Source organism: Hibiscus syriacus, unplaced genomic scaffold, assembly GCF_006381635.1.
Source record: "Hibiscus syriacus cultivar Baekdansim isolate YM2019G1 unplaced genomic scaffold, ASM638163v2 tig00110782_pilon, whole genome shotgun sequence".
NCBI classification, from domain to species: Eukaryota; Viridiplantae; Streptophyta; class Magnoliopsida; order Malvales; family Malvaceae; genus Hibiscus; species Hibiscus syriacus.
Window position 1 is genome coordinate 529,286 of NW_024062860.1, and position 12,850 is coordinate 542,135.

The 12,850-nt window shown below is 35.1% G+C and overlaps 1 protein-coding gene across 1 annotated transcript; it reads right to left on the reverse strand.

Moving 5' to 3' along the window:
- Positions 1-9,101: 9,101 nt before the first annotated feature.
- Positions 9,102-11,504, reverse strand: LOC120140139 (60S ribosomal protein L7a-2). The gene is made up of 7 exons (XM_039155164.1): positions 11,433-11,504; positions 11,293-11,340; positions 10,998-11,199; positions 9,929-10,098; positions 9,692-9,820; positions 9,519-9,611; positions 9,102-9,449 (listed from the first exon to the last, which is right to left on the reverse strand). Exons 1-7 carry the CDS (start codon positions 11,433-11,435, stop codon positions 9,318-9,320), a joined length of 777 nt encoding a protein of 258 aa, XP_039011095.1. The 5' UTR covers positions 11,436-11,504; the 3' UTR covers positions 9,102-9,317.
- Positions 11,505-12,850: the final 1,346 nt, after the last annotated feature.

A 12,850-nucleotide genomic window follows, 5' to 3' on the forward strand; every position in this document is an offset into this window, starting at 1 on the left:
ATATAAGATTCAAAAATCATACCAAATTTTCAATGTGTTCTAATTCCAATTCTAACACTTCCTACTTCTTAATTAGATTGATGACAAGTCAAATTCATCCATAAAACTTCAACAACCATACCATATCAAAATTTCATCTTAAAACTTATATTACAAATTTCTTCATAATTCCTTTATCTTGTTGTTTAAATCCCATATAAGCTTTCCTTAAGCTTATTTAATACCCAAAGAATCAAAACTAAGCTTAAAACTTAAGAATTAACCAACTGAAATTAACTTACCTTTTGTAGCTAGCCCCACGTGAAGAAGAGAAAGCAAGAAGAAGAAAGCTTCCAGATAGCTCTCTTCCCACGTTTTTCACTCTTATAAAAGGGGGAAGAATATCTTTTAAAGGAAAAGACCATACTACCCTTAATTTCCTTTAATAATTACCAAATAACATTTAATATATATTCAAATAATCATTGAATTCTTTCATTCTTATACTTTAGTCACCAAATTCTGAAACTCTACAATTTGGTCACTAACCCGGTATTGCGGATGTTACAAATCTCCCCTCCTTATAAGAAAATTCGTCCTCGAATTTTCGCTGCACATCTTAATAGGAACATATCTTCTAATGTTCTTATGTTGCTTCCTTGACTTATTCTTTCTTGTCATTATCAGAAACTTACTTTTTGATCCTTTAGTTTTCCAACTATCTTTTTCGTTTATACCATCATCTTCTGTTGTTTATTATATAACCAATAGCATCAGTTCTTATCACTCAAAATCCTTAATCAATCAAATTCTTTATCAATCTTTAATTACCTTATAACCATACCAAACTTGTATTTCGTCATCATTTGACCAAAACACAACTTTAAATCTTCTTCAATGTGATTAAATCTATACTTTAAGGAGTCAAACAATATTTTCACATCACCTTGCACACTTGTCTTATTTCTATATCAAAATTGTCCTCTGTACTTCCATAGTCATCGTATCTGATCCTTTAAAGCAATCCCTTTCATTTCTTTATTCCTTATTCCTTATACATAAATCCTATATTTCCTTTCATGTTCACATACTCTTATCTTATTACTTATACTCATCTTTATGTACCAATCTTCATTGCATCCTCATTACTTTAATAACCCATTTCTTATACATAACCTCATTCTTTATCATTCTTATACTTGTATTTTTCTTCCTGAAGGTTCCATGCAAATACTTATCTCAGTTTCTACATCATAGTTATCTGCTCAGAATATACAACCCTATTCAAATTCACATCGTAATCAATTAATTCAACTTTATCTTTTCCTCCAATCTTATTATTCTATCCCTTTTACTCTGACAGCTAGTCAATAATATATGTTCAATCTAGGGTACAAACCCTAATCAACCAAACACATACATCCTGTCAAATCGAAATTATCTTAAAATTCACTTACTCAACTTATCAATTTCACCTCTATTCTCATATATCCCGAAATTTCTTTTATTCTTACTCAACATTCTGACTTCCTGTGTCCTATAATCTGATCATCGATATACATATTCTCAAACTCTTCTTATCAATCCTCAGCTTTATTTAAATATACAAATTCTTACTTCCTTTTTCCTTTACTATACCACATTACTATGATCCAAATATGCAACTATATCCAGATCCATTGCAGATCTAGTTATCATATTCTGACCATATCTTATAATCTTATAATCTTATAATTCCAGTACATTCCCATCGCATATTCTTGTTAGCTAACGCTAACTTTTCCGTTTTAACTGCAAATCCTTATCATATAAACACTCTTGCTTATACACAATGTTATTCCTTCATTTCGAACTCATAAGCTCTGACTTATACATCTTATACGCTTGTCACTGATGCACTTATCCTTGATTTCTTCTATACGTACTCATCACGTCAGTAGATCTTTTGAACATTCTTATGGTGATACCTGTTCACCATATTCTATCTTATCCACATAACAACAAAACTATTCTATATCGTGTTTTCGATTCCAAACGATGAAAACTTTCTATCATTATTCAGATATGATTTCAGCTTTCTGAAATCAACTTTTGATCTTACTAGGCATTTCCTGAGGTGTCCGCTCTTCATCCTGCCTGGCCAGGGCAGGTGAATAGCTATCACAATCAGGAATATCACCTTTCACTTACTTCGAAATTATCACAATCGGATTTCTACTGTATTAAACTATTCTTATTCTATTAGCAAGACAACATATTCCTTACACTATCAGATCAGAAATTTTTCAATCTATGTTGGCATGTACACCTTTTATGACACTTTGGACTTCGGTTTATGCCGAGAATCGGCTAAACCTTAGCTCTGATACCATTAAATGTAACACCCCCAACCCGTATCCGACCCGGATACGAGTCCGAAGTGTCACATGGACTTTTTAAACCTTGACTCTTAAGAAAAATCCCGGGAAATTTAAAACTTTATTTAAAACAAAATACAGACTTTATCAGAGTGCTCGTACTTAATGACTTATTACATGCCAACACTTTATACATAACCAAAAACATACTTTGTAAAATATTTCTGATCTGATCTTTTGGTAAGGAAAACTGACCTGTCTTGCCCCGCATCACTCCTTACTCTTCTCGAAACCTACGTGTGAAACAATCACACGCTAAGTCGAAGACTTAGTGAGGCATAACAACTTATAATGCACTTTAAAACCTATATTGATACATGCATGTTCTGTTCTATCATGTTACAGCAATTTCATGTATTTTTCATATCGTATATAATCATATCAGATTAATTGCAGTAAATACATACATACGCATAATTCATGATTAACAGTTTATCATATAATCCCATACTATTTCAATCAAACACTATACACACAACATCATATCATTTCTATAGCATTATCATACCACTAACTTATATTTGTTCATATCTCTGGATTAGCCCATGTACATATGTGAGAACTATCGATATGTGAGTCTATAGAGGTTGTGCACTATACTGTCACCACAGCTCGTATAAATGCACCGAAGTGCCCCGTAGAATTGCACCGAAGTGCCCGTAGAATTGCACCGTAGTGCCCGTAGAATGATGTCCATAAGGACCACGTAGAATTCCTTAAGAATCATATACATATACTATGGATCAAGTATGTGTCTTTCAAGACTTCACACAGGTTCCAAAGGATATACATATGTCCTAAAGAACCGAATAAACCCTCGACTCTTGGCATGCCAACTATACCCCTAGCTCTCATGACACATAACATGGGCGTTATCATTTATTTCATTTCAAATATACACATAAACTTGCAATTCACTTTCACATATCACGTATCACATAGCTTCTTTTCATATGATCACATAGTCACATAGTTCACTTACCCGTAGATCATTTCCATATAATTCACATGTCACATATGTCATGTTTTCATATAATTTCTATCATTTCTCACCCAATCAACTGTATTCATGTAAACATACTTATCATATCTTGTTCACATAAGATCATATACTTCATATAATATATCGAAACACTTAGAACATTTTCACGTAGCTTATAGTCATAAGTCTTATCTCATAACATATACTTGTTTTCACATATATATATATTTCATATCCGTTATTATACCATCACATAATTCATTTAACATCCATAACATATTATGTAACATTATAATAGAAATACCTATAAGTCATATCACTTAGAGCACATATATACTTATAGTCACATTGCTTATATCTTGATCTTATGCCTTCTCTTAGACCTATATATATATATATTCACATGTTCAGGTAATCCACCATTTCATCACATAATTATGTATTCATATAACTCATTTCATTTCATTTCATATCTATATATATATATCCTCAAGATTTATCCTAATATAAATCATATAGCACTCTTATAATTCATATTCATATTCATCTATGTCAGACTTATAAACACATCTCACTTCTATTATTTCTTTCTGTATAATCTAATTTGTTTACTTAATTCAATTTCATATAACTCGTATAATCTTCTCATATAACTTCACAAATTTCTATCATTCAACCTATGTGTTATAGCTTTATTTAAACCTATGAATCTTTCCCATCTAGCTTATCTTATACGTTCATCTTGTCATTTATGTTCAAATCCCCTAGTTAGTGTACTATTTTCACTTCATCCTATAGATCAATATTATCCAGCTTATTTCACTTATCATATAATATAAATTATATTTTACTATAACCACATAGTTTATATCTCATACTTCGCTTTCTCATGTTCACCTATATCATGTCATATGGCTCATATCTTTCTCATGCAGTCACATAGTTCAGTTTCACATATGTATATATATATACATTATATAGCACATACTTCTCATAACATTACATTCAAAAGCATGTCAACCCATATATTCATGCATACATACAATTCATGTCATTCATATACGTATAATCATATATTCATGCATTCTAACATAGGAAATAGACTTGTCGCAAGTCTTGTTTCCATTTAGCACCATAAACTAACTAATATGCACTCACCTGGCCTCACTAGCCAATTCCAATCTCTTATCTTTCCCTTGATCGATCTTACTTGTCAAACGTTCCGGAATTGCTTTATGCGTAGAATCTACATAAATGTACATTTCGAGACCATCATTAGATACCTACACCTTGTAATTGGATACTAGCAACTTCAACTAACTTATTAAACCCATATTCCCAATTTTCCTTTAGGGGGAATCGGTTCCCCCCTATGGGGGTATCGGTTCCCCATGACATACTGGAAATTCTTGTTCGTTTGAAGGGGTATCGGTTCCCCTTGAATGGGTACCGATTCCCCTTGCCCAGAAATCATATTTTGAGCTCGAAAATCCTTCATTTTCAGTTCAACACATCATACTTCATTCCCTTTAATATTCCTAACTTTCATACACATACTTAAACTCATTTCTACTCCATAATCACTTCTTTAAACTCAAAATTCTCTCTTCCATATAAGATTCAAAAATCATACCAAATTTTCAATGTGTTCTAATTCCAATTCTAACACTTCCTACTTCTTAATTAGATTGATGACAAGTCAAATTCATCCATAAAACTTCAACAACCATACCATATCAAAATTTCATCTTAAAACTTATATTACAAATTTCTTCATAATTCCTTTATCTTGTTGTTTAAATCCCATATAAGCTTTCCTTAAGCTTATTTAATACCCAAAGAATCAAAACTAAGCTTAAAACTTAAGAATTAACCAACTGAAATTAACTTACCTTTTGTAGCTAGCCCCACGTGAAGAAGAGAAAGCAAGAAGAAGAAAGCTTCCAGATAGCTCTCTTCCCACGTTTTCACTCTTATAAAAGGGGGAAGAATATCTTTTAAAGGAAAAGACCATACTACCCTTAATTTCCTTTAATAATTACCAAATAACATTTAATATATATTCAAATAATCATTGAATTCTTTCATTCTTATACTTTAGTCACCAAATTCTGAAACTCTACAATTTGGTCACTAACCCGGTATTGCGGATGTTACAGACAAATACTATTTCACAGTGTTAAAGAATACACAGTTTAGCAGAATTGGCAGCAACCGAACAAATTTACTTTCAACCAAAAGACAAAACAAAGACAAATACTATTTCACAGTGTTAAAGAATACACAGTTTAGCAGAATTGGCAGCAACCGAACAAATTTACTTTCAACCAAAAGACAAAACAAAGACAAATACTATTTCACAGTGTTAAAGAATACACAGTTTAGCAGAATTGGCAGCAACCGAACAAATTTACTTTCAACCAAAAGACAAACAAAGACAAATACTATTTCACAGTGTTAAAGAATACACAGTTTAGCAGAATTGGCAGCAACCGAACAAATTTACTTTCAACCAAAAGACAAAACAAAGACAAATACTATTTCACAGTGTTAAAGAATACACAGTTTAGCAGAATTGGCAGCAACCGAACAAATTTACTTTCAACCAAAAGACAAAACAAAGACAAATACTATTTCACAGTGTTAAAGAATACACAGTTTAGCAGAATTGGCAGCAACCGAATAAATTTACTAAGCAATCTAAGTGAAATGGCTAATCTAAGTGAAATTACGAGTAAATTTATCATTAAGTTAAATATGGAAAATCTTAAACTTACCTCGTTGCGTAGAGTATGAACCTCATTCTGCAACGATATTATCATCTCACGTAGAGCGGCAACCTCACCACGTAAAGTTGACACCTCCACACGCCATGCACCATCGTTATCGCGTAGAGTACCGATCTCCTCACGCAAGGCATTGACCTCATCACGTAACTCCCTTGACTCATCCCGTGGAGGTGGAGGTGGAGAACAGGGAGATAGGAGTCGTGGCATCTTTGCCGGTCGCCTATCATGAGGTGATGGTGGAGAAGAGGCTCGATGATGTGACGGGATAGGTGATGGCTCTCGTTCTAGAGGTGTATAGTCGGGTCGATCGGGTGATGGCTCTAGGTGAGGTGATGGCTCTCGAATTGGAGGAAGTGGATGCTGCTCATCATCCGTGCCATCAAAAAAACTCTGACTAGCTTGCCACCAATCAGTGGCAAGCTCTTCCTCCGTGGGTGTCAGTCTTTGTAATGGAATGTTGGCCTCCTAAAATATAAAAACTCAAACAAAGTTAAACGTCTACTATTAATAACTTGTTTATATATTATATGAAAGTATTTGTGTTAACTTACATTATTTATTGTCGCATATGGTATTAAGTCTTCCCAATCCAACAGAGTTTTCCTCTTCCAGGAAATAGCCCTGGGAATATCATTTGACGTTTTTATTGCATATGTACGCATGCTGGGGAAAGCCTCGAATATCCAAATCTACAAACAATATAATAACAAAATTAGTAATTGTTAAATAATTAATTATAATTTTAGAAACATTATATAGAAATTCTTACCTTAAAGGCCCAAACAAAGCCTGACAAAGTGTATTTGGACCCATCGCCCCGCAAACTTTTGCGGTCATCAAAGGCAGACGACAACTTAGTCCAGGTAGCTTTCCATATATACGAACCCCACGGAAACAGATTCCATGCATTCAGGTCCTCTACCAATATTATTAGCTCCCGATGAATAGGTTGTCTGGTCTCTCTGCCTAAAAAGCCGGCATACACAAGTAGTAGAAGGCATACTCAGACAACATCGACGTCATCCATCCGAGTGAAACCAGCTTTCTTATTAAACAATTTCTTCAGGTCGTCGACATGTAGGTTCGGCTTCTCCATTGACTCATCCGGAAAAACCCGGGATAACCATGATGGGCGGGCGATATGACGAGTGTACCGGCCTACATCATCGTGTCCGAATCGTAGACCAGTGATTAAGCAGAACTCCTTCCGCCCAAAACAAGTATACGCTGGTGGAAAATGAAACCATATCTCTTCCTCACCACGTTGTATACTGTCGGGTAGATTTGATGTCATGGTCTGAAGCCACAAATGGGTCAAATTAGCATCTCCACCCGGATGCTGTACTCTCAGCCATGGCCCGAAGCAGGTTTCCTCAAACAATTATCTTTGAGCAGGTGAAAGCTTCGAAGCAATTGTAGTGGCCAGGCTGACTTTATTCTCAAGGTCAATTGAGCCGAAAAAAATTTCTACAAAAACAATAAACATACCAAGTTAGATATACCAAAAACTACACTGTGAAGATATACCAAAAACAATAAACATAAAAAAGTAGTAGTTTATTCTTGAAACTAAAATTTGCAACACTGTTTTGTCTTTTGGTTGAAATGAAAATCGCAACGAGAGAATCGCAACGCGAAATGACAATCGCAACGAGAGAATCGCAACGCGAAATGAAAATCGCAACGAGAGAATCGCAACGCGAAATGAAAATCGCAATGCGATTTTGGTTTCGCGTTGCGATTCTCTCGTTGCGATTTTCATTTCGCGTTGCGATTCTCTCGTTGCGCTTTTCATTTCTCTCGTTGCGACAGTCATTCTCTCGTTGCGATTTTCATTTATCTCGTTGCGACTCTTCTGCAAATTGAAACTTGAATGGATTGCATTACTTCAACCAAAAGACAGAACAAAGACAAAGACAAATACTAACTTGAAAATCGGAACGAGAGAATAGCAACGCGAAATGAAAATCGCAACGACAGAATCGTAACGCGAAATGAAATCTAAGTGAAATGATTAATCTATTATTGAAATGACCAGTAAACTTATCATCAGTTTCAATATGAAAAACCTACAATAATGCAAACATTTCAAAATAAAAATAATTAAAAAAACTAACCCTCGGAGGTTGATTTTCCATTTCTGAATATTGTGAGGGATTTCTGACCGTGAATGGTTGTGAGGGATTTCGCCGGAGATGGGGACGGAAATCTTCGGAGATGGGGGCGGATTTCTTCGCCGTAGAGAGTGAGAGATGGAGATGGGACTGAGTTGTGATTTTAGGTTTTAGGTTATGAGTTACGATTACGGGATTTTGTCTTAATATTCTTTTTGTAATTTGAAAATAAAATACGCGTAGCGATTATAATGGCGCTTTAAATATCGCGTTGCGATTTACGGATACGCGTTGCGATTTTATGTATTATCGTTGCGATTTACGGATACGCGTTGCGATATACGGATACGCATTGCGATTTACCCATACGCGTTGCGATTTACTGATACACGTTGCGATTTACGGATACGCGTTGCGATTTATGTGTTCGCGTTGCGATTTTCATATTCGCGTTGCGATTTTGGAAAATCGCAATGCGAATTTGTACTATCGCATTGCGATTTTCAAGAATCGCGTTGCGATTTTGGAAACTGATTTGCGATTCTGGGGATCGCGTTGCGATTTTTATTTCGCGTTGCGATTTTGTTGGTCATTTTGGCAAATCCAAAAAAAGTTGGTTAAAATCGTATATTATAACTTTTTTTTGGTCACTGAGGCGATTTTCTCTTAAACTGCTATTTCCTTGTTTGTATTATCATTCTGGTTCTTGTTCGCCGTTTTGAGAACAAAAGGTGAAAGACGATGAATTCGCAAAACTTATCAAGAGAGTTAACCATCCAAGGTACCCTTATTATGAGTATTTTTCAAATCACTAGGAGTAAGTGAAATAAAACATGGATTGATAATTGATTTAGAAAATCACAAACTTCACCGCAAACAGTTGATACTAGTCACTTAGAAAGTGCAACCACAAAAACATCGATATCGATGAGTAAAACCAAGTCGAAGATCAATTGTAACTTGCTACACTAGACGAAAACCGATTGCAACTTACTACACTAGACGATTCAACCTCGACTAAAGGTGTATTGTTCCCTTAAGTCATCCTCTGTGCAGCTTCCTTTGCAAGAAGCCTCTCCTTTGCTTTGGTTCGAGCTTGTGACTTGGATCCCATAATGCCACCACCCCACTTCTTCCTATTCTCATCATACTTGTCGTTGAAGTTGGCCTGCAATGTACAGCACCAGTGAATAAAACAATGTATGACTTCAACATAATATCATGGGTGTATTCTTACCTTGATTGCCTCGAGGATTTTGCTGAATTCCATCTTGTCCTCATTCTTAACCGTGGTCAAGCACAAGACAGAAGCAGTTTTCTTGTGGACAATCTGTGCAGTAGTACATTAACATGAATAAATACCTTCTCATTAACTCCGTAATTTGGGAGTAGAGTATGGAAGAAATTTACCGATCCCAAACGTGATTTTCCCTTAACAATGCAGTAAGGGACCTCCATTTTTCTGCACAGAGCCGGAAGCCACACTACCAACTCTATGGGATCCACATCATGAGCAATAACAACCAATTGTGCCTTATTCTGCAGAGGATATTATAAAGAAACAACTATTTTTAAGTGCTTCAAAATAGTAAAAGTGCAATACCACACTCACTAAACTGATGCAACACAAAGAAATTAGAGGGAGACCTGCTCGATAAGGTATGTAACATGGTTAAGACCATATTTCACAACAATTGGTTTCTTAGACTCAGGTGCCTTGCCTTCAGCCTCGGCCTGGGCCTTTTTCAGGAGCCGTTCCTTCTTCGCCGCCTTGTCCTCTGGTCTGTACTTGAGGAGTAACTTGAATAGATTTGTTGCTGTAACAGGATACAAGATAACCAATGTTTAATGACGAATATTCATTCACAACCATTACAAAAAGAAAAGGAACCATACAGCTGTGCTGTGGAACACAAATGCAAGAGGCGATAAAAAATGATTAAGAATGACAGATTCAACAAGGTTCGAGAACAAACATAGCAGAATAAGTGTAAACATAAATAGGAACAAACATTATCATAACGAGGCATTTAACATCCCAAGTCAACACAACATTCAAAAACCAGATAATAAATTCAACAATAACAATCTTCGACTACCTATCACAAATTCAAAAAGTCAGCTTTACCTTGCTGTCAATGAAAGATTTCTCCAACATTCACCAATATCCACATTCTTTTTCTCAAACAAAAAATTTATTGAGAGAACGGTCAGAACTATACATCAAAAATACCTAGATACAAGGATGGACCAAAGGGGGCTTGCAGGGGGCAATCACCCCCTAAAAGTTTTAAATTCAAATATAATTCCAATATTTTTTTAATTTCTATTGATAATTTGTTTTCTCCCTCTCCTAAAATTTTATAAGTACGTCCATCACTGCTACAGACCAGGGTTTTAAATAGTGGTCCACCACCAGAATAGTGTCCACTATATAGCAGTAATGACACCGTCTAAAACCGTTATTGCAAAACCACAATACATGCAGTGACCGCAATAGCATACACTATGTCTGCAATAACGATAAATGTAACATATTCGTAACCGCAATTTCAATCCCTGCTACAGACACTACAAATCCATTTCCCAAGCTCATACAATACAAACATCCATGCGAATTTAACACAAAACAAGACAGTAGTGCAAATAATCATTCAAACCAAATGCGGTGAATCTAATGCATAAATCAGAAACGATCAAAGATTTTAGTGCAGACCAAGGTTCTTGTCAAGAGTCTTGGTAAACTGGTTCAATGCCGGTGGAACCTTCAACCGCTGCTTAAGGATCCTCTTCTTCCTTTGAATGCGAACAACTTTAGGCCACTTCACGAATCGATGCAGATCCTTCTTAGGAGGTAAGGCCCCTCCAATACCGAACTGCTTCGGACGCTTCTCAAACAATGGATTGACAACCTTCTCCTAATATTGAAAAATCAAAATAACAAAACGATGGTGAGATTACAATCGAGCTCTTAGAGCGGTTCAGGTGTAAAGAAAGTAATGAAAATTTACTTGTTTCTTCTTGGCAGGCACGGCCACTTTTCCACCTCTCTTCGGAGCCTGCATTTAACAATAAAATCAATAAAAACAGAATATGAAGGCGATTCATAAGAATAGAAGACGATTGATTGAAATGGAGTTTTGGGATTTACCATTTCTGCAACTCCTAAAATTCTTCCAAGCTTTTTTTGTTATTAAGAACGGCGGATGAAAACCTTATAAAGCACGGAGAAAGCTAATATGGAGAACAACTAGGGTTTATATTACAACAATGCCTACGTTTGGGCCAGCGATTAAAATACTACGGGCTTTGCGGACACTTTCCATTGGTCTTTATGTTCAACTCGGTTAAAGAACCCATCAACTCAGTTCCAAGAATCATCAACTCCTACATGATCATAAAACGATAAACGTAATATAAATTTTATATATTAAAAAGGCATAATATATAGCCCCTTATGTTTATTAAAATAGTCCATTTAGCCCCTTTTTTTTTTAGTATTTTGGCTCTCAACATTTCATTTTAGGGCAAAAATATATCTAACGTTTTATCGAATAGTCATTATGATTCTTATTTTTATTGGATCATTTTGACTCTCAGTGTTTCATTTTAGGATAAAAAACTTTTATTTTAGAGTGCTAACCGTTTGTTAACTAATGATTTTCATACATAGAGGAGGTTTTTTGTCCCAAAATGAAACGTTGTGACCAAAAAACTTTAAAAAATACGAGTTGAATGATCATTTTAATACACGTTGGGGGACTAATTTTGACTTTATGCTTATTAAAAATGAGTAAAGTGTAACACCCCCAACCCATATCCGACCCGATACGAATATGAGGTGTCACATTGACTTTTCAAAGCTTGTGTATTTATAAAACCAACCTAAATTTAAAACGTTCATGAATATAAAACTATGTATACATTACCACTTCAAAACATTACACCTTGATCAGAGCGTATATACTATATGACTCTATTTACATGCCAACACATATAAAATATAAACCAACATACTACGTCAGGTGCTTCTGATCTGATCTTCAAATGAGAATATGTTGTTCTGCTGATCCCCAAGACTGTTCTTCTTGTTTTTTTATACCTATGTGTAAATCACTTACACACTAAGTCACAGACTTAGTGAGACATACTAAAATATATAATACACTTATAACAGGTCACATTATATGCATACTATATTCCATCATATTATCCAACCTCATTTCATTTGATCCTTTCAGACAAAATCATCTCAAAATACATAGCAATACATAAATACATATGCGTAGATCATTATTAATCTCCTTATTAGTTCATGTGCATACGTGATTTAAAGCAATCAATGGTAACATGATAAAATACAATCATACAAACTCTTTTCATATCTTTTATAGGCCCATGTACATTGTTGAGAACTTAAGGTATGCGAGTACATTGAGGTTGTGCACTATACTGTTACCACAGCTCTTATGGGGTCCCACTAGGGTATGTGAAAGTTGTCCCGAAGGACCTATGTATATCCCGAAGGATCTCTGTATGTCTCGAATTACCTATGAACCCTCGACTCTT